The sequence below is a fragment of the Thalassophryne amazonica genome, chromosome 17 (assembly GCF_902500255.1).
Source record: "Thalassophryne amazonica chromosome 17, fThaAma1.1, whole genome shotgun sequence".
Classification (NCBI taxonomy): domain Eukaryota; kingdom Metazoa; phylum Chordata; class Actinopteri; order Batrachoidiformes; family Batrachoididae; genus Thalassophryne; species Thalassophryne amazonica.
In genome coordinates, this window is record NC_047119.1 from 16,733,688 (window position 1) to 16,756,457 (window position 22,770).

Consider the following 22,770-nt stretch of genomic DNA (forward strand, 5'->3'; position numbering starts at 1 on the left):
GAGTCCAGTGTCTTTCAAGTATACTTCCCCCTCCCACTAGACCCGATGTCTAAAATATTTTCAACAGAAACTTCTTTCAGGTCTGTTCTTCTAAATTCTGAGAGAAGCTCGTGTTTTTCTCTGGAATATTTATTACAATACATGAGAACATGCCATCCTGTCTCTGGCTGTGGACATTCCAAACATAGTCCATCCTGATGCTTAGAGGAGGAACAGAGTGTTGTTCAAGAAAGTATGACCAATTTTTAGCACAGGCGTAGGAGCCGGGGGGCAGGGGATGCAAAACCCCCCCCCCCCCAATTTGGAATGGGTTGGGATATTTGGCCATTTGGGGTGAGGAAAATAAAAATTTCTATATATTTTTTTAAAAATACCAAGAATAAGAGTAAACATAATGATAAACTTGCATTTGTAAGTGTGCATATGAATTATGATTATTAGCCTTATTCTTTATGATCATGGAAGGGTAGAACGAGCTCACCTTGCTAATCAGTTGTTGCAGAGGGCTATGAGTGCAGCGAGCATGTCCCGGTGAGCGTCTGCTTTCAGCACCGCACGCTATTAGAGCAGTCAGCTGACACCTGATTGTATTTGAGGGAGTTATGTATTTTAAACACAGATAAGACAATGTATGCATGAACACTCTGAATAAAGAATAGAAGCCTACGTGGTTTTGTTAAATTTATTTTAATTTGTAACTAACATAATTTAATTGTTGGTCTTTATTATTTAAATATATATGGCAATTTGAAGAATTCTGGGGGTTTCTGAAATTTGGGCAAATTGGGTGTTGCCCCCCCCAAATAAACACCACCTCCTATTCCTATGATTGTAAGTTAATTTCCCCCCACACAATACACCTGTCCTTTGCTTTGTAAAGACTGATACTGATGATACTGATCACTATGTCTGGTATTTATATTTGCAGTTTATTTATTTTTATTGCTTTCACTTTTGATGCTTTGTGTTCTTCTTACCCTGTGTGCTGCTATACAATGCTGCTGGAACCTCAATTTCCCTGAGGGAGTTTTCCCAATGGATAAATAAAGTTTTACCTAATCTAATCTGATGTCTATGCTTTCTTGCTGTTTTGGTAACCTATCCACCTTCTCTTTTTTTTGAGATACCTACAACCCCAATTCCAATGAAGTTGGGACGTTGTGTAAAATGTAAATAAAAACAGAATACGATTTGCAAATCCTCTTCTTCAAACTATATTCAACTGAATACACCCCAAAGACAAGATATTTAATGTTCAAACTGATAAACTTTATTGTTTTTGTACAAATATTTCCTCATTTTGAAATGGATGCCTGCAACACGTTTCAAATAAGCTGGGACAGTGGTATGTTTACCGCTGTGTTACATCACATTTCCTTCTAACAACACTCAGTAAGCGTTTGGGAGCTGAGGACACTAATTGTTGAATCTTTGTTGGTGGAATTCTTTCCCATTCTTGCTTGATGCATGACTTCAGTTGTTCAACAGTCCGGGGTCTCCATTGTCATATTTTGCGCTTCATAATGCACCACACATTTTCAGTGGGTGACAGGTCTGGACTACAGGCAGGCCAGGCTAGTACAACCCCTGGCAAAAATTATGGAATCACCGGCCTCAGAGGATGTTCATTCAGTTGTTTAATTTTGTAGAAAAAAAGCAGATCACAGACATGACACAAAACTAAAGTCATTTCAAATGGCAACTTTCTGGCTTTAAGAAACACTTTAAGAAATCAAGAAAAAAAGATTGTGGCAGTCAGTAACAATTACTTTTTTAGACCAAGCAGAGGAAAAAAATATGGAATCACTCAATTCTGAGGAAAAAATTATGGAATCACCCTGTAAATTTTCATCCCCCAAATTAACACCTGCATCAAATCAGATCTGCTCATTGACATTGACCGTATGTGTCTTTTTGCAAGGAATGTTTTTGCAGTTTTTGCTCTATGGCAAGATGCATTATCATCTTGAAAAATGATTTCATCATCCCCAAACATCCTTTCAATTGTCCAAAATATCAACATAAACTTGTGCATTTATTGATGATGTAATGACAGCCATCTCCCCAGTGCCTTTACCTGACATGCAGCCCCATATCATCCATGACTGTGGAAATTTACATGTTCTCTTCAGGCAGTCATCTTTATAAATCTCATTGGAATGGCACCAAACAAAAGTTCCAGCATCATCACCTTGCCCAATGCAGATTCGAGATTCATCACTGAATATGACTTTCATCCAGTCATCCACAGTCCACAATTGCTTTTCCTTAGCCCATTGTAACCTTGTTTTTTTCTGTTTAGGTGTTAATGATGCCTTTCGTTTAGCTTTTCTGTATGTAAATCCCATTTCCTTTAGGCGGTTTCTTACAGTTCGGTCACAGACGTTGACTCCAGTTTCCTCCCATTCGTTCCTCATTTGTTTTGTTGTACATTTTTCGATTTTTGAGACATATTGCTTTAAGTTTTCTGTCTTGACGCTTTGTCTTCCTTGGTCTACCAGTATGTTTGCCTTTAACAACCTTCCCATGTTGTTTGTATTTGGTCCAGAGTTTAGACACAGCTGACTGTGAACAACCAACATCTTTTGCAACATTGCGTGATGATTTACTCTCTTTTAAGAGTTTGATAATCCTCTCCTTTGTTTCAATTGACATCTCTCGTGTTGGAGCCATGATTCATGTCAGTCCACTTGGTGCAACAGCTCTCCAAGGTGTGTTCACTCCTTTTTAGATGCAGACTAACGAGCAGATCTGATATGATGCAGGTGTTAGTTTTGGGGATGAAAATTTACAGGGTGATTCCATAATTTATTCCTCAGAATTGAGTGATTCCATATTTTTTTTCCTCTGCTTGGTCTAAAAAAGTAACCGTTACTGACTGCCACAATCTTTTTTCTTGATTTCTTATAGTGTTTGTTAAAGCCAGAAAGTTGCCATTTGAAATGACTTTAGTTTTGTCTCATGTCTGTGATCTGCTTTTTTTCTACAAAATTAAACAACTGAATGAACATCCTCCGAGGCCAGTGATTCCATAATTTTTGCCAGGGGTTGTACTCACACTCTTTTGCTACAAAGCCACGCTGTTGTAACACATGCAGAATGTGGCTTGGCATTGTCTTGCATGAAACAAGCAGGTACGTTGCTTGGATGGCAGCATGTGTTGCTCCAAAACCTGGATGTACCTTTCAGCACTGATGGTGCCATCACAGATATGTAAGTTGCGCATGCCATGGGCACTAACAGACTAACATCTTCCTCTTGCACTAAGCTGAGGTACGTGCCACTCATTTCCATAAATCTTCCCCAATTTGCTTTTCAGAAGACCCACTACCATTGTCAGTATGTCTTGATATAGCAATATCCAGCATACACATAACTGGATAGTGATCAAGCACTTCCTAAATTGTAGAGAAGCTTGAATCTTCGACTGGACTGGGTTGCTTGACGCGAGTACGTTTCGCTTCAAATCGCAGAAGCTTCCTCACCTAAAATTCTTGCTCTGGAAGTCTGACTTATGTCTGACTCTTGTAGAGACGAATGAACAGAAGCCAACAAAAGCTGGAGTTTTAAACCTAACCAGACCCCTCCTACTGAGAGGCAGACTGCTATAGGCTAGTCACTAGTGACTAAACCTTTCATAGTCGTAGTCACTAGCCTATAGCAGTCTGCCTCTCAGTAGGAGGGGTCTAGTTAGGTTTAAAACTCCAGCTTTTGTTGGCTTCTGTTCATTCGTCTCTACAAGAGTCAGACATAAGTCAGACTTCCAGAGCAAGAATTTTAGCTGAGGAAGCTTCTGCCATTTGAAGCGAAACGTCCTCACGTCAGGCAACCCAGTCCAGTCGAAGATTCAAGCTTCTCTACTATGGAAACCACCTGGACAACTGAGAGCCTACACAGAAACACTTCCTAAATTGTTTGTCATACACTTGACGCACTCACACTTTGGAGCCAAACAATTTGCCTGTTCTTACATCTGTTCATGTCTTTTTCCATCATTTAGACACACTAACTTTCTTTCATTTAACATATCCTCTATTATCTGACAATAATCGTAATCCCCAACCACTGAAATCACCTTCCGTTCATCTGTCTGAGGTAAACACAAGTCGCGCTTTATAATGACGTCGGTACCTCGCCGACGGCGCTGTAGTGTGTTCCTCCGCTTTACTTATGGATAAATAAATAGTGCGCTATACACTAATAATTTTAAATTCAGTATTGCACGAACATCATTCCGCAAACACTGCTGTCAGTATTACCTATAAACCCTATACGGCTAAAAAGTCACTGTAACGATAAAAGCGTTATAAATAGTTAACAGCCGGCGCGCATTGATCTATGACAGCGGTGTGGTGACGCGGTTTCTCTCTCTTCGGCCCTTTTTCTCAGCTAAAAGGTAACGTGGTCATTCCTCCGGTTAACTCTTAGCCATTAAAGTTAATTAATTAATTTTTTCTCTGTAGATTAGTATCATGTTAAATGTTGGGTATTTAATGCAGTGCTTAAAATGCTCGCCCCATTTTGGTTAATAGCTTTACACGGTGTAAGATGAACATCGTTATGGTTAGGCCTCGTGCTCACTCATTCCACTAGGCTAATCTGCGCTAATGCTAACGCTAGACGTGAGTGTAGCGACAGCTGAGTGTTTTGTGCATTTAACTTTTTAAGAAAAAAAAATCCTTTTGTTTGTTTTCATTCATTGAATGTTGCTTTGTTGTTTCCCCTCTTAGCCAGTAACTGACCTGCAAACCAAATTCATGAAGATGGTTGGCTAGTTAGCAACTTGTGAATTGATAACACCTTTTAAAACATTTGGCCGTACGTTTACCTGTCATTTAAAGTACAAATGAGTTATTTTTAACAATACTCAATGCTGCTATGTGCAGGTTCATCATGTCTGCCCATTTGCAGTGGATGGTCATCAGGAACTGTTCCAGTTTCCTTGTCAAGAGGAACGGACAGACCTACAGCACTGTGAGTCACAAGTTCTGTTAAAAAAAAAAAAATGGCCTCAACCAGTGGTTCTCAAACCTGTCATCAAGGACCACCTAACTGACATTTTCCATCTCTTCCTGCTCTGCCACAAACTCATTAACTCATTCAGGTATGCAGATACCTGGAATGAGCTAATGAAAAACAAAGTGGCTATGGGTACGTACATCCGTATCTTCTGCGGGGCTGCTACAGGTACGGGCCGAGCTTCACTGAAGATACGGACAATGTACGGATGAATTTTGAAGCCTTGCCAGACCTTTAGTCGCATATGGTACGGGTACGGACATATCTGCGCATTCTGATTGGTCGGTAAGACACTCTCTGTATCTTTAGAACAGTCTCTGTAGATACGGGTCCGTACCCGTAGCCACGGCCAATGAAAAATGTGTAGGTTATGTGGTCCTTGACCACCAGTTTGAAAACCACTGGCCAAAACCCACATGTTAATGCAATTCTTAAATACCTGGCTAACAGCACACACACACACACACACACACACACACACACTTTAAACCTTGGAAGACGTGTGTCCAGCTAGGTGTTTGTACTGGTTCTGATTTTTATGCTCGTTTCTGCCTCTGCAGGCAGCTGTTTGTCTTTTTTTTTTTTCGTTCTTTTTCTGGCCGAAACGCTGAGAGGGTTCTCACCAACTAACAACTATCTTATAATGTACGCCAATTAAAAAGTGCGCAGTGTCAGCTGGAACATGGAGTGTGTTCAATCTCCTATCACAGATGAGTTTGTGGTCTCAGATCATTTTGAGTGACAAATCAGCTGGCTGTTGACGGAAATGGCAAATGTAAACCTTCGTCCCGTTACTAACAAGGTTTGCTTGATCTGGCTGGCTGCCTGAGAAGGTGCTACATCACCTTTCTGAAAAGTTCAGGGATTTTTAAATTTAAACACTCGGAGCTGCTGGATTTAAAAAATAAAATAAAAAGGCAGACTTTCAATTAACATTGGTAAGGCTGAAACGATTAGTCGAGTAACTCAAATAATTCGATTACAAAAGATATTTGAGGCAAATTTTGTGCCTCGAAGTTTCGTTTAATATTGTAGTACATGTGCCAGGCCTGTGTGTGGCGCTGCAACGGCCCCAGAGGGGGAAAAAAAAAACAAGAGACTAAAACATAACAGCTAATCAAATTACCAATGATAGCTACAGCTTTTCAACATGTCACAGAGTAAAATAAAGCCTTTTAAGAGAAAGAGGGTCCACGCTGATCATCTGAAATAGTTACTGTGCATTTAAAGCGAAGCAGTGTTATTTTTAAAAACACACGGTCCACTTGACGTGGGGAGTGACTATTGACCCGGCGGCCGGCTTCTCTCTCTCTCTCTCTCTCCACTGAGAAACAGCAGAACTCCAGTCTTTCTTCCGTGTTTCGATTTTTGATTTTCGCTTTTTTGGGCAATATACAATACTTCACAAGCACGGTTGTTTGATTGTCCATTCGGCTGCTCCCGTTTTGTGTTCGGGGTCGCCACAGCGGATACAACCAGATCCGCATTGGTATTTGGCACAGGTCTGGCACACACAGTCGCTGGTGTTCCAAAGAGGTCTCCCATCCAAGTACTAACCAGGTCCCGCGCTGTTTAGCTTCTGAGATCTGACGGGATCAGGCTTACACAGAGCAGATTGGCTGCTGTAACTTAAATAAAATAATTAAACAAAAAACTGACTGCGATGCTTCCATGTTCAACCTCCAGCTGAAATGCAGCTGCTGAATCGCAGAGAAAGAGGGATTAGACAGAAAAACAAAAATCACGCAGGGATTAGAGGGTGAGTGACACAGGAATAGATTTTCACTCCTGTCCCATCCCGCTCCCACAGAAAAATTCCTGTCCCATCCCAATCCCGGGCAAGATTTAAAAAAAAAAAAAAAAGATTCCTTTCCCATCCCACTCCTGGTCAAATGACTCCCGCTCCTGTACCGCTCCCATTTTTTCCCCCGCTTCTTTTAGTTTTTAGGCAGTACACTGAATTTGATTTGATCTTCTCCCCATCTTTTTTTAGATTACTTTGTGTTCTCCAGTTTTATTTCAGAAGGTATCTCAACAGGAACAGTTCACCTGTGGTAATACAGGGAGGCACTTATGGCCTAAATCCAAATAAAAAAAACTTCACCAAAAGACACAAAACCAGGGCTATGAAAACTCTGCGGATCCACGGGATTCCACGGATTTCATCATAGGCTGGGTGGGGGGTGTTAGTGATGTACTCCTTAATTGTGATCATTACTGAGTTTTTAAAATGCTTATCATAAAGCGTTGTTTTTATTTTTTTTTACGACATCCTGTAAGTTTTATAAGGCCGCGGACACTGATCTGTGTGTTACAGATACAAATCAGTTTCCTCGGATCCGTCGAGTTTCGCGGAGGAAAAATGTCACTCAAAGCCTGGCTGTTACGACAGTTGTCGTAAAGCGGGACTGGTTGGTTGCTGCGGTGACGCTGTGTGGCTCCTGTGCGAAGCTTAGCTAATCGTAGCATGTGGACATCGCACACTTTTAGAACTTTCAAGTTTTTAAAAGAAGAATTTTGCGGCATGTCTGTCATGTCGCGACATCAGACAGAGCGAAGATGGCGAGAAAGACTGTTTGAAAAAGTTTGATAAGGACAAGAATCTGGAATTGTTGCTGGCTTCCTCAACACACCTGAAAGATAAACGGGAAAAGCGAACTGGTAAGAATTTTTTTCTCTCTCTGGAAAATAAACATTGTGCTGTTCAAACAGGATTTCAGAAAAGATTATGTGCCTTTTTTTCTTTCATTAATCTAGACTTTCTTTCATTGAAAGAAAGACATTGTGGCTTTGAATGAATTTAGGCTACATGAATTTACACAACAGTGTAAATTAGTTTTTATTAATGTAGACTTTTTTCATGGGAAAAAAGACACTGTGGCTTTGAGTGGATTTACAAGAATTTACACAAGAATGTGGCTTTTTTACTATGTGTTATTGATATTTTACCCTGATTTTTAAAATATTCTACAAGCTTTAGCTGTGGTTTTTGACATGGTTTAACGGTCTTTTCAGTCTTCATAAATTTCATGTAGTTTAATTGTTCTGAGTTAATGCATCATTTGGAAAATCATTCCATGTCCTACTTCCACATCATATTCCGTTATTTCAACATGATCATCGATGGTTCAAAAGAAAAGGTTGAATACAGGGTCATTTAAATATGCACTAAGTTTGAGATTTGTTCTTCCAGGAGATGTTGAAAATGTATCAATAGATGAAAATTTAATTTGGTTTCTGGGGCCCCACAAGGCGCTAGACCCCCAGACCCCCTGTGAATTTTCCTCAGATTTTACAATTTTCATTTCACAGCCATGCAAAACGTAAATAATGGATGGCATGTGGTCTTATAGTTTTTCAAAATGTGGTGGTGGTGGACACGTAATGATCCTGGAATTTACTTTGACTTCTGTTTCTGTAACTGCAGACTGTATTAAACATATTTCATGTTTTGTGTGGTCAGCTTTATTTTTATTTATTTTCTGTTAATATATATGTATTCCTACATTTAAGGCCTGCAGCATTTTCTAAGAAAAAAGGTTGGGGCATGGCAGTTTATTCTAAATGTAAGAATTAATGAATATTTTTTACAGCCAGTTTCCTTGAGAAATGTCGGGGTGAATACATGAACATTTCCAACTCACTGAATATTTCTTAGTCTTCATTTATATCAATCATTCAGAAATACAAACAGTGTGGTACTTCATGGTAAATTTGTGTCTGGTAGGCAGTTCTCAAAAACTGAATGTCCATGCTGGAAGGAGAAACGTGAGGGAAGCCACCAAGACACAACTCTGGAAGAACTTTTGGCTTCTGTGGGTGTGAGTGGAGAAACTGGGAATAGTGCTTTTATTTTTATCTTTGTGGTTTATCTGATCTGTGGTTGTTTCTGTTGCATTTCTGAAATTACAGAACTACTGTAACATGTTATTTTTTCAAACTTTGTAGAACAAACACCAAACTCTTACATAGAAGGAAAAATAAACGTGCAGGAAAAACTGAACAATGCAGACTGATTTGACTCATGATTTTTGAAAATAGTAAGAGGTAAGTTACTTTGAAATAAATGAAACACAAAGCTGCAGCCTAATAACTTTGAAAAATACAAAAATCAGCAGCTTGTATTTTTATTCTGGCTAGAGTTCATTTCCTTTTTCTTTTTTTTTTCCTCAGTCACGTTTTGTGCTTGAACATAAAACAACTACTTTAAGCTCTTTAAAATAAATATCATTGGGAAAATAACAGCCTGTTAAAGTTCAGAGTTCTCAGCTGCTTTGTGGGATTTCTGCTTCTGAACATCACTGCAGGATTCATTCCTATATTCTCATTTTTTAAGGAATTTTGACCATTTATTTCATCTCATTTCGGTATAACTTTCACTGACACGTGCACACGGTGTGAACAGGACGTACCTTCAGAACAGTCCAGGGAGAAATAAACGCAGTGCCACATTTTGTTTCTTACACCTTGTAGCTTCATTCTGTGCTCAGTGTGTGCGCTGTCCATGCACTGAATGAAGCGGCTCATAACAGCATGCACAGAGTACCCAGGTCTGCCGTGCAATTTAAAAACAACTTTTATTAAAAGAATAAGGACATGGGATTAGCAACAACATAAATGCATATAAATCTGTACTAGTGCAAGAAAGTGTTACATTTGTTATAATCTGCGTGTGATGTAAATTTCATTTAAACATGGTGTAACCCCCACTAGAAAACACATCGGTTACTTTTTTATGTGTGAGTCACGGTGAGTACTGCAGTTGTCTGATGTGAATCTGTTCATTTTACAGGAACCCAACAATCTGAAATCCAGGAACTCCTTCCGCTTCAATGGATTGGTGCACAAGAAGACTGTTGGTGTTCAGCCAGCGCCTGATGGCAAGGGCATTGTAGTTGTGCTTAAAAAGCGCAGAGGTATTGCTCTAGCATGTACAATATGTTTCTGTACATGTTGCACACCTGAAATGATACATGGATTGTCAAAAGGACGCTTGCAATATTTGAATTTAAAATGAGCCCACTCATGCACCAAGAATTCCCTGCTGGTAACATATACCAGAGCAACTGAAGTTGCATCAGCAGACCACCATGTGGGCCAGTAGTACAAATGACTTTTGACCACAGGAAGATGTTGAGCATGTTTGGATTAATTTCAGACATTATGGAGTCTATTGTATATTGTTTTTAGGTCTGGTTCTGCTGATAGAGGTTGCTTAATGACGTTTCCCCTCCCTTCCCACACAGGCCAGCACAAACCTGCCACCTCTTACGAAAAGATCACAATCAACAAAAACTCTCGTGCCACCCTCAACAGCCTGAGGCACATCATCAGCAAGAACAAGTACAGGAAGGACCTGCGCATGGTGAGTTTATGGGTATTGTTAAGGCTGCAGCATTTTTGTCAAAAACAATTGGGCACTGTCGTAAATATATTTTTACTTTATTTATTGCAGGCGGCTCTGCGTCGTGCCAGTGCCATTCTGAAGAGCCAGAAACCTGTCATCATCAAGAAGAAGCGCACCAGGGCTACCAAGACCGCATAAATTGACATGTGATATAAAAATAAAATCCTTCTGTCAAAAACACTTTTGACTCTTGAATAGCTGCTTTGGGTAATGAGTTTTGTTGTGCAGTATTTGGTATTCCATCAGTAACATTGAAATAATGTCAAATGAGTCAAAACTGAATGAGTTGTACTTGATTTGGTTTGAATACGCAAGATTATGTAATGTTTTTAATCCAGCAAATATTGCAGAATTAGGCTTGTGTGTTTTCCATTCAGATTTGAATCTGGCTGCTTATAAATTGAGTCATATTTGAACAAACCATTAAACCAGCGTTAATACAAATGATGGACAGAAAAGTATATTGTCTGATCCACAAGGAAGTTTTTTTTAAGTTTGAAGCAGTTTTGTTGACTTCCCTTTGAGTTGTTTTACTAAACAGGAAGTCCGCATGCAAGTGGTTTATTTTCTGTGATGTAGTTGCTTCTCTTAATGTAGAAAAATTATTTTTGATTAAAACCAAGGTTTCTAATTCAGGACTGTTTAAAAAAAAAAAAAAATGGACAAAACTAGTTTTTTTTTTTTGTGTGTGTTTTTTAAATCAGTGTGGGCAGTGGCCTTGACATCACTGCTGGGAGTCAGTCATGTGAGCAAGATTACTTCAGTTGTACTGGTCTGATTAATCAGTCACCATAGTTTCCACTGCCAGATTGTCATCAAACTTAGTATGTGTGTTGAGTATATTGACCCCAAAATGTCTTGGCTTTGAGGTCAAACATCTAGGTCACAAAGGTACTTTGTAAAAATCTTGTGAGCATAAATTCTTTTGTTGTTGCCCGATTATCACCAAACCTGGTATGTACGTTGGACATGACCCCCAAGAAGCCTATTGATTAGGTGATTAAAAGGTCAATCACTGAAATGTACTTTAAAAGCCTGCAGAAGAGGGTCACTTGGCAGCAAACTGCGTAAGGTGCTGCAAGTTAGTGCGGACTAAGCATTGCTTTTAACTCCCGTCATGAAGTGGATGGACTCTGATCAGTCGGGCTGCTGCTGCTGGATTCACTGTGATTGCTGGTGTGGAAACATTGCATCGAATTATTTTAAAGTAGCCCACTGGCAGCTTTCCACCCACGGCTTTGTAATGAAACGGACGGTTGTCTCGCCTGCAGTTTAAGCTGATAAAGGATCCCGTACCAATCAGTTCTCCAGTGAAGCACATCTCTTGCACGCAGGATTTAGAGGGATGCTTTGCTGTTGTGTGCGTTTTCTCTTCAGAGGGTTTGAGCTGCGGTTACTATGAAAGGGAGAAGGCCAGTACTACTCTTTCTGCCTCTGGCTCTGCTGGCCTTCCAGAGTTGGAGCTTTGAACTACAAGATACCATCCACACACTGATGGAGGAGAACATCCACCTCCACGACCAGCTGGAGAATCTCACCCAGGCCCTCAGAGCACTTAAACAGATGCTGTGGCGCTACTCAAAAGGTACCATGTGCTTTTCTTGCCATAATGCATATGGATATAGATTTCTCTTTAGTATCTCAGTACAGTGTTGTGTTAGGCAACAGCTGCACTTTAAAATACACTGGAAAAACAGAAGTCTACTGTTACAGATCCTGATCATCATGACCATGACTATGACAACGAGGATGTGCAGCATCTATGGAACGAATGGTCAGAACACGGTGGGTGACGTAACACCTCAGTGAGCTCGGAGGTCAGATCCACTGGGTTTAGCGGGCACTGTGGCAGAGGCCACACCATTATTTGGCATTGATTAAAATGTACTGCAACTCATTTGTAGAAGTGTCACATTAGATTCAATGAGGAAAAATCAGTCCTTAATTTCCTTGCAGGCATCACTGCAGAAACCCGTCTGCTGTTGGAACACGCCTTTTGTGGCCATGACCTGCACAGTGCAACTGGTTGCCTACACAAACAAACTCTGCTGTTCCTCATCTGTCCTACTCTGTTGCTGCTGCTGACCGCTTGGTAGGCTACATTGGCCTGGATTTCAGTGCACAAGACCATAACAGTCACTCCTGCCAAATGTAAGTAATATATCACACATGGCTAAAAACATACTGATTACAGACCAGCCCCGGTTCTCTCTGTCTTGTCTGTTTACTGATGACTTTGGATCAGTTGGCCCAGCTGTGTTAGGTCACATCTGGAATCTACTAAGCTGGACACAAACATGTTAATGCCGTTTAATCAGAAAGCTTGAATTTTAGCATGTTTATGAAATTATTTCCATTTTCAGTTTGTAAAGTGGCCACTTCTTTGATAGCATCAGACACTGGTCTCCTCTCCATGAGCTACTTTTTCAGATATTCGTTGTAGTGGTAGTAAGGACCAGGGGTCTGTACTACGAAGCAGGGTTACTGGCTTATCAGGGTAACTTCGGGAGTAAGTTGATGACGTGTGGAGTAACTTCCCGGTTAACCCGTACTACGAAAGGTGGATAGGTTTTGATTGAGGTATGCTGCCATGGCAATTTATGCTGTGTGCCAAACCTGCTCCGAGCAGGTTATGTTCTAGGTTAGCTTGAGGTTTTCGCTTAACCACTCTCTTTATAAGTACCGCCCATCCACCTTCAATCACTCCGAAGACAATGCCGGCCTACCTGGATGATCCGTTTGATATTGGGGCACAAATTGTGAGGGGCTCTCTTTGCAGGGCGAGAGCTTTTAAAGACCGCCAGAATCCGCTGACATTCTCAGCCGAGGGAATTCGTTATCTTTGTCAGCTGATCGGGCCAGACGTCTGTAACATCACCCATCGTAGCAATGCCCTGATGATCGAGCAGATAATGTGTCTTGCGCTCAGATATTTTGCCAGTGGACAATTTATGTATTCCATCGGTGATGCTGAACATCTGAGCAAGAATACTGTATGTCATATGATTCGCAAGGTAGTACTTGCTCTATCTAAACTGTTGGATGCATTTGTCGTTTTCCCTGGCCATTTATCCGCAATGCAAATCAAAGAAGGGTTTTATGCAATCGCGGGTACTTACTAATATCAAAATAGGTCTAATGCATGTCCATTAATTAGGCGAAGTGGGGCTTATCAATAATTTCTCCTAGGTTTCCCAAGAGTAATAGGAGCCATTGATTGCACGCAAATCCCAATCAGTGCACCCCTGGGAGAGCACGAGGGCGATTATGTCAATCGCAAATCTTTTCACAGTATCAATGTGCAGGTATAGCCGTTCTATTCGGCCTATTTCATATACCCATTATCGTGTAGTCCACTCTAAGCTCACCTTCTTTTCACTTATTTCAGCCACATAAGGGTTGCTTTGGTTTGGGTGATTTTTCTAAATATTCTAATATACAATTACTATAATTACATATTTCACATTCTTTTTCTCCCCACATGGGGCTGTCCTGTTGGATAACCTTCATGCCAAGGTGATGTAACTATGTTAACAGAATGACCATTAATGGCTTTAAATCCTTAGATAGGTATCCTATTTAGGAAACATTAAATTAGTGTTAGTGCCAAGGAACCCACCCACTCCACCTCATCTCCGCTGATGTGTAGTGGGGGCTGTGAGAATCTCCTGGTCCTCCTGAAGTCTGATTTTGGTTTTGGTGGCATTGAGGACCAGGTCATTGTCTGCACACCACTCTGTCAGGTGTTTGACCTCCTCCCTTCTTGTACCAGGTATTGTTGTTGCCCCTGATAAGGCTAACCACCGTAGTGTTGTCGGCAAACTTTATCAGGGTGTTGGAGGAGTGAGTGGGGACATAGTCTTGGATGAAAAGATTGAAGAGTGCTGGACTGAGCACACACCCCTGCGGTGTGCCTGTGTTCATGGTTAAGGTGCCAGATGTCAGGTTTCCCATCCTGATATTCTGAGGTTTGTTGGTCAGGAAATCCATAATCCATGTACAGAGTGAGGTGGGGAGTCGGAGGTTGGTGAGTTTATGGACCAGTTTATGAGGAATTACAGTATTAAATGCACTGCTAAAATCTGCAAAGAGCATCCTGACGTGTTTGGCTGCTCCCCACCTGGAGCAGCCAAACACGTGGAGTGTTTGGCTGGAGACATGGAGACAACATTCTCTGTAGAGCTGTTCGGCCGGTATGCGAACTGATGGCTGTCCAGGTCTGCAGAGATGCTGTTCTTGATGTGTGCTAACACCAGACTCAAAGCACTTCATATTGACCGGGGTGAGGGTAACTTGGTGATAGTCATTAAGGGTTGTGACAACAGACCTTTTGGGCACAGGAACAATAGTAGTTCATTTGAGGCAGGTGGGTACAGCAACTTGTTGTAGGGAGAAGTTAAAGATGTCTGTGAACACTCCAGCTGGTCAGCGCAGGTCTTCAGTAGGCGGCCTGTCACCCCATCTGGTCCAGCTGCTTTGATGGTGTTGATCCGTTTCAAGGTGAACCTCACCTGGTGCTGTTGGAGGACGAGTGTCGGCTCCTCCTCAGGTTGGATTCTTTTGGCAGGCTGGGCTCTTCCCTGCTGCTTATCAAAGCCAACAAAGAAGAGGTTCAGGGTGTTGGGGAGATCTCTGTCCTGACTGATGTGCGTGGTGTTGTTTTTATCGTCAGGTCAGGGTTTTAATTCCTCTCCACATGCTGCGGGGGTCGTGATTCTCAAAGTGACCCTCTATTTGCTGCCTGTACCCACCCTTGGCTTCTCCGATGCCCTTTGCTAGGCTCTTCCAGGGCAGCTTTGTATTCCAGCTGGTTCCCTGACCTGTAGGCGGCGTCTCTGGTTTTGAGCAGTGACCGCACGTTTCCATTAAACCAGGGCTTCCAATTTGGAAACACCCTAATGGTTTTAGTAGGCAGTATGGCCTCTGTGCAAAAATGTATGTAGTCCAGGACAGCAGAGGTGTGACCCTCCAGGTCAGATCCCTCAGAGAAAACCTCCCAGTCCGTGATGTCAAAGCAGTGCAATGGCTTCATCGCTCCAGACCTACACAGTCTTTATGAAGGGTCTGCTTCTGCACACTGCTGCTCTGTAGGCTGGCCTCAGCAGCAGAGAGATGCGGTCTGATAGGTGTGGAGCTCATGCAGCTTTGTTAGCGCTCCTGATGTTTGTGTAGACCTGGTCCAAAATGTTGTCGTCTCTTATGGGAAAGTTTGTGTTTACGGAACTTGGGCAGGACTGTCTTGAGCTTTGCATGGTTAAAATACCATGCAACAATCACCACTCCCTCTGGATGGGCATCTAGCTGGCTGTTAGTTGTGCAGCTCCTCTAGGTCTAGCTCTGCGTTGGCGTGTGGTGGGAAACAGCTGTGAAGAGAAAAACTCCATTGGCAGGTAAAATGACCTGCATTTCACTGCCAGATACTACAGATCTGGAGATCATTGAGTCCCAGTGACGTTCACAGCTGTGCACCACTCGGCCTCCACCTCTGCTCTTACCAGAGCATGCAGTCCTGTCGGCCCAGTAAACAGTGCAGCCAGCTAACCCGAAGGCCTCATCAGGAGTGTTGATGTCCAGCTAAGTCTCTGTGTGAAAAATGTCATGCAGCTGTGGGTCTTGTTGTAGAATATCCTCAGCCATATTACTTAACACAAAAGCCGATACTGCATTGATACAGAAATTGAGTAATTAGTCAATTAAAGACCATTTGAGCCAAATTGGACAAGAAACATATAGAATAGCTTTAAATATTAAAATATTTTTTGCTGCAATATGTGCACACAAGTGTTATTAGTGATTCTAATCCAATTACATTTGTTCCACAAATCTGACTGGTTAATCGTGTGAGATTTCAGACCATAAAATATCACATTGATGTTGGCAAAATATTCAGCCGTTTCACATTTGATGTATTACTCCACACCCTGACTGCGTAACTACACAGATGTCAATAATGGCACAGAGAGCGAGAGAAACTGGTGGAGCGATGACGATTGATGTGGATTACTGAATGCAGTTGACGAGTGGGTCTGCTCACAGAATTTAGTTTGGCATGAAGACGCTGTTGCTAAGGTAAGCTCTGCTGAGCCGACCACACCCTTTCACAACTATTCGGAAGGTGGCCAGGCGGAGAGGCATCACGTCGTCGGCCATGTCAAATTACTTACAGAAAAATAAACCGTGCAAACAATGGAATTGGATTAGAATGGGAATAACTGCCTTGTGTCTGATTTGCAGATGTTAATGCTGGATTGCAGTCGCAAATTGAATTTTACCAGTGACGCGTCCGGTAAAATTCAATTTGCGACCGTAATCCAGCATTAACATCCGTAAATCATCAGACACAACAAGGGTTATTCCATAAATACAATAACTGTGGTGAAAGGAAGAACTCAAGAGCAACAATGAAATAACCTTTTTATTACACAAGCGTTGCTGACAACATTTAATGGAAAAAAACGTTTAGTATTCATCCCTGTCAAAAAAAAAAAATCAAAAACAAAAACTGAATAAAGTTAACGTATTTTAAAAAGGTACTTGAAATGGGCCAACACACAAAAGTTAAACTAAAAATGAATTAGTTGAAGTTTTTACTTTCTACAGTAACAACAAAAACGCACAAAACAAGGAAATGAAGAGAAACAGTATCAGCTGGAATAAATAGTTGGTCACAACTCAATCATTTTTCTAGCACACATCCTCTGTGTACAACAGGTCCTGCAAGATGGAGAGCACGAACTTGTAAATTAAGCTAATATTTATTACAGAATGATTAACACTCCCCAGGCTGCATTATGTGGCATGTCCCCCCCACATTTACTTTTAGTTCTGCCTGAATGCTGATGTGTCATAACGTGCACTGTTCCAACCCGGGCTCAGTCAACACAAACTGGATGATCCTCTTATATAAACACCATCCACACAGTCGGCATGTGCCTTTACAAAGTGCATAATGTGAATATAGTCTACTCTAGTCTATATCAAGGTCAGAGTCCTCGTCGCTTTGTGCGTTTTGAATAATGGCGCCATTGCGAACTGTCTTTGGGACAAGGGGTGGTTTTTCTGGCAGCAGGCCATACTCCTGCAGGAGGGCCTCCAGGTCCACAGCAAAGAAGTCTTCCCCAAGCTGATCTGTGAGGCGCACAAAGTTGCCGATGAGGTCCCCTCCTTTGTAGACGAGCAGGGCCGGGAGAGCGCTGTCTCTGAACAGTGCGCTGGTGCTGATGGCCGAGCTGCGCACACTGCAGAACTTGACCAGAGGGTACTCTTGAGCCAGGCACAGCAGGCTGCCGCTCATGGCCTCGCAGCCCGGGACGTCCGACTCATAGATGTGCATCATGACCAGCGTGCTTTTATCCTCCTTGTCCAAAGCCTCCAGGAAGTCTTCACCGCTAACGAGCTCATAAACCTGCTCAAAGTGTTTGCCGCGGCACAGCTGCCGTCTCATTTCTTCGATGCGCTGCATACGGTAATGCTGCAGGAAGTCTTCATCATCATCCTCTTCCTTCAGCATGTTATACTCCTGCATGGTCATCTGTGGAGACAAAAAGAGAGAAACACGCAACATTAAAAACACTAAATCTGGAGCAGTCTTGAACAGCTGCTATAGACTGTTACTTAACAAGGAAAAAAATAAATAAAATATAATACTCTTTAGCTTCACGTGCACCAAGGAACATAAGAGCTGAGATTACATTCTGGTTGGAAAGCAGATTAAATATTTTGGAAATTATTCAAATATATTGGCTGACAGAAAAGCAATCTGCAACTATTGTGACTTTCAAGGTGTGTGTGTGTGTGGGGGGGGGGCTGACTGATAACCATCTGCTGTGAGAATTTGCTCATTTCCTTTATACAATACTGAGCAAATGTTTAAGGTACAAACATTTAAAAACAATTTATAAAGAATACTTTTTAGAACTAAAAATACATTATTTTAGGTGATAAAACTCCATTTTTAGTTTACTGATATTTAAAAGAAAATTGGATTGCATTCATTTTTTTTAATTTTATGATTGCGTGATCAATGAAAACTCTGGTTATGATGTTCAAATTTTTACATTTGATTTGTTACTTAATTAAACAAATTGTGCAACAGAAAGAAAGACAATTATACAATATATTGGTTGTAAAATAGATAAACAGAACAATCAATACTGAAAAAAAGTTACTGTATGTTCCAGACTATTAGTTGCATCTGTCCGAATGAGTCATGAAAGGAGGGTAATAAGTCACGCCAGCCTATAAGTCACATTTATTTTTGAAATGTGCTGCTAAAGCTTCATGCAACAAAAAGCAAAATTAATTTAACCGGAGCATTATTTATAATGCGATCACCGCAACGAGTCAACTAATGTTACTGTACGAGGCAAAAAAAAAAAAGTAAACTTTTTTGTGGCTACAGATGATCATTGGTGAGGTAAATATGCGTTTTTAAATTGTGCGTTTTCTATTTATAATGCAAACTGACAGCAAGCAGAAGCTAACGAGCTTATTAATGTTATTGTATGGCGTACACAAATCAAGTAAACTGCTTCTCGTGCTCACTGAACAGCTGATCATAGCTGATGCAAATGTGCAATGTCATTAAATGTTTGCAAACCCTACACATTATTTATAACTAAAATTTGGAAAAAAACAGACTTACCTTGGCTTGCTGAACTACCGTTACTCTTCTTGTTGTCTCACACATTCCAAACGTGTTGTTTGAGTTGTAAACAAATATCTCTTCTATTCTATCATCTTCTATTTCTCCTCCAGACTGTGAATCACAGTCCCTCATTCATTATAAAGGAAAAGCCTGTCACATGTGTACTGCCATGTTGTAGAGTATTTTTTGTTACATCCAAGCTGCTTTAGAATAAAAGTTGAAGGACCTCCTAAACTAGTGAAGAAACAATAAAACCTTACAACTTATAAGGCAGACAATATGGTATAAGTTGTAGCCATGGAATATAATGAAAGCAAAATAAAAAGAGCTTCAACACCAAATAACTGATATAAAGGACAGCAGAAGTTCTATTCCAGTGTCTCGTGAACATCAGACACAAGATCCATACAGATTTACCCATAAATGAACATCCATCCATCCATCCATTTTCTTCCGCTTTATCTGGAGTCGGGTCGCGGGGGCAGCAGCTCAAGCAAAGCCGCCCAGACCTCCGATCCACACACACCTCCCCCAGCTCCTCCGGGGGAACCCCAAAGCCTTCCCAAGCCAGCCGAGAGATGTAGTCCCTCCAGCGTGTCCTGGGTCTTCTCTTTCGACATGGAGGAGCAGCGGCTCGACTCCGAGCTTCTCCAGAGTGACCGAGCTCCTCACCCTATCTATAAGGGAGCTCCCAGCCACCCTGCGGAGGAAACTCATCTCGGCCGCTTGTACTCGCGATCTCGTTCTTTCGGTCATGAGCCAAATCTCATGACCACAGGTGAGGATCGGAACGTAGATCGATCGGTAAATCAAGAGCTTTGCCCCCCCCCTACTCAGCTCTCTCTTCACCACGACGGTCCGATACAGCGACCGCATCACTGCAGATACTGCACCGATCCGTCTATCAATCTCACGCTCCATCCGTCCCTCACTCGTGAACAAGACCCCGAGACACTTAAACTCCTCCACTTGAGGCAAGGACACTCCACCAACCTGAAGAGGGCAAAGCACCTTTTTCCGGTCGAGAACCATGGCCTCGGATTTGGAGGTGCTGATTTTCATCCCGGATGCTTCACACTCGGCTGCAAACCACCCCGGTGCACGCTGAAGGTCCTGATTTGATGAAGCCAACAGAACCACATCGTCCGCAAACAGCAGATTCTGTGGTTCCCAAACCAGACCCCCTCTACACCCTGGCTGCGCCTAGAAATTCTGTCCATAAAAATAATGAACAGAACCGGTGACAAAGGGCAGCCCTGGCGGAGGCCAACGTGCACTGGAAACAGGTTTGACTTACTACCGGCAATGCGAACCAAGCTCCTGCTGCGGTCGTACAGGGACCGGATAGCCCTTAGCAAAGGACCCCGGACCCCATACTCCCGGACCACTCCCCACAGGGTGCCCCGAGGGACACGGTCGAACGCCTTCTCCGGATCCACAAAACACATGTGGACTGATTGGGCAAACTCCCATGAACCCTCGAACACCCGATGGAGAGTGTAGAGCTGGTCCAGTGTGCCGCGACCAGGACGAAAACCACACTGCTCCTCCTGAATCCGAGGTTCAACCATCGGTCGAATTCTCCTCTCCAGTACCCTGGAATAGACCTTACCGGGGAGGCTGAGGAGTGTGATCCCCCTATAGTTGGAACACACCCACCGGTCCCCTTTCTTAAACAGAGGGACCACCACCCCGGTCTGCCAATCCAGAGGCACTGTCCCCGATCGCCACGCAATGTTGCAGAGGCATGTCAGCCAAGACAGCCCCACAACATCCAGAGACTTAAGGTACTCAGGACGGATTTCATCCACCCCAGGAGCCTTGCCACCGAGGAGCTTTCTAACCACCTCGGTGACTTCGGCCTGGGTAATGGATGAGTCCGCCTCTGAGTCCCCAGTCTCTGCTTCCTCTTCGGAAGACGTGACGATGGGATTGAGGAGATCCTTGAAGTACTCCTTCCACCGCCCGACAACATCCCAGTCAGGGTCAACAGCTCCCCACCCGCACCGTAAACAGTGCTGGTGGAGAGCTGCTTCCGCCTCCTGAGACGTCGGACGGTTTGCCAGAATCTCTTCGAGGCCGACCGATAGTCCTCCTCCATAGCCTCCCCGAACTCCTCCCAGACCCGAGTTTTTGCCTCTGTGACCGCACAGGCTGTGGCACGCTTGGCCTGCCGGTACCTGTCAGCTGCCTCTGGGGTCCCACCTACCAACAAAGATAAGTAGGACTCCTTCAGCTTGACGGCATCCCTTACTTCCGGTGTCCACCACCGGGTTCGGGGACTGCCGTCGCGACAGGCACCAGAGACCTTGCGACCACAGCTACGAGCAGCCGCATCGACAATGGAGGTGGAGAACATGGTCCACTCGGACTCCATGTCTCCGACCTCCCCCGGGATCTGGGAGAAGCTCTCCCAGAGGTGGGAGTTGAACACCTGACTGACAGAGGGTTCCGCCAGTCGTTTCCAGCAGACCCTCACAATATGTTTGGGCCTGCCAGGTCTGACCGGCTTCCTACCCTCCCAGCAGATCCAACTCACCACCAGGTGGTGATCAGTCGGCAGCTCTGCCCCTCTCTTCACTCGAATGTCCGAGACACGTAGCCGAAGGTCAGATGGTACGACTACAAAGTCGATCATCAACCTCCAGCTCAGGGTGTCCTGGTGCCACGTGCACTTATGAACACCCTTGTGCTCGAACATGGTGTTCGTGATGGACAAACTGTGACTAGCACAGAAGTCCAACAACTGAACACCACTTGGGTTCAGATCGGGGAGGCCGTGCTTCCCGATAACCCCCCTCCAGGTCTCACTGTCGCCGCCCACGTGGGCGCTGAAATCCCGCAGGAGAACAATGGAGTCCCCAGTCGGAGCGCTATCTAGTACCCCTCCGAGGGACTCCAGGAAGGTCGGGTACTCTGCACTGCTGCTCGGCCCGTAGGCCGAGACAACGGTGAGAGACCTGTCCTCGACCCGAAGGCGTAGGGACGCGACCCTCTCGTTCACCGGAGTGACCTCCAACACTTGGCGACTGAGCTGGGGAGCAATAAGCAAGGCGACCCCAGCTCTCCGCCTCTCCCCGTGGGCGACGCCAGAAAAATGAAGCATCCAGCCCCTCTCCAGGAGTTGGGTACCAGAGCCCAAGCTGTGCGTGGAGGTGAGCCCGACTATCTCTAGTTGGTATCTCTCAACCTCCCGCACAAGCTCAGGCTCCTTCTCCCCTAGCGAGGTGACATTCCACGTCCCAACAGCCAGGGGCTGTGAGCATGGACCGGGCCGCTGGGCCACCCGCCCTTGACCGCCACCCAATCCTCTCTGCACCCGACCCCCATGGCCCCCTCTGCAGGTGGTGAACCCACAGGAGGGCGGGCCCACGTCACTCTTTTGGGCTGAGCCCGGCCGGGCCCCATGGGCTAAGGCCCGACCACCAGGCGCTCGCGTGTGAGTCCCGACCCCAGGCCTGGCTCCAGGGTGGGACCCCGGCTCTGCCATACCAGGCGACGTCTTGGTCCTTGATCTTTTACTGGTCATGGAGGTTCTGAACTGCCCTTAGTCTGATCCGTCACCTAGGACCTGTTTGCCTTGGGAGACCCTACAGGGAGCACAAAGCCCCCCACAACATAGCTCCTAGGATCATCCGGGTACGCAAACTCTCCCACCAGGATAAGGTGGCAGCTAGAATGAACATGTTTTTTTAAA

At 43.6% G+C, this 22,770-nt stretch overlaps 2 protein-coding genes across 2 annotated transcripts in view; one reads left to right on the forward strand and one right to left on the reverse strand.

Annotated features, from left to right (window-relative positions):
- Nucleotides 1-4,279: 4,279 nt before the first annotated feature.
- On the forward strand, nt 4,280-21,509 carry rpl28 (ribosomal protein L28). Its single transcript, XM_034191480.1, has 6 exons — nt 4,280-4,396; nt 4,887-4,974; nt 9,812-9,935; nt 10,266-10,384; nt 10,475-10,596; nt 21,500-21,509. Exons 2-5 carry the CDS (start codon nt 4,894-4,896, stop codon nt 10,562-10,564), a joined length of 414 nt encoding a protein of 137 aa, XP_034047371.1. The 5' UTR covers nt 4,280-4,396; nt 4,887-4,893; the 3' UTR covers nt 10,565-10,596; nt 21,500-21,509.
- Nucleotides 17,003-22,770, reverse strand: part of pdcl (phosducin-like) — an 86,286-nt gene continuing 80,518 nt past the window's right edge. The window contains exon 15 of the mRNA XM_034192987.1: nt 17,003-17,957. Coding sequence (XP_034048878.1) covers nt 17,394-17,957 — 564 coding nt within the window. The 3' untranslated portion in view covers nt 17,003-17,393. The remainder of the gene's footprint in view (nt 17,958-22,770) is intronic.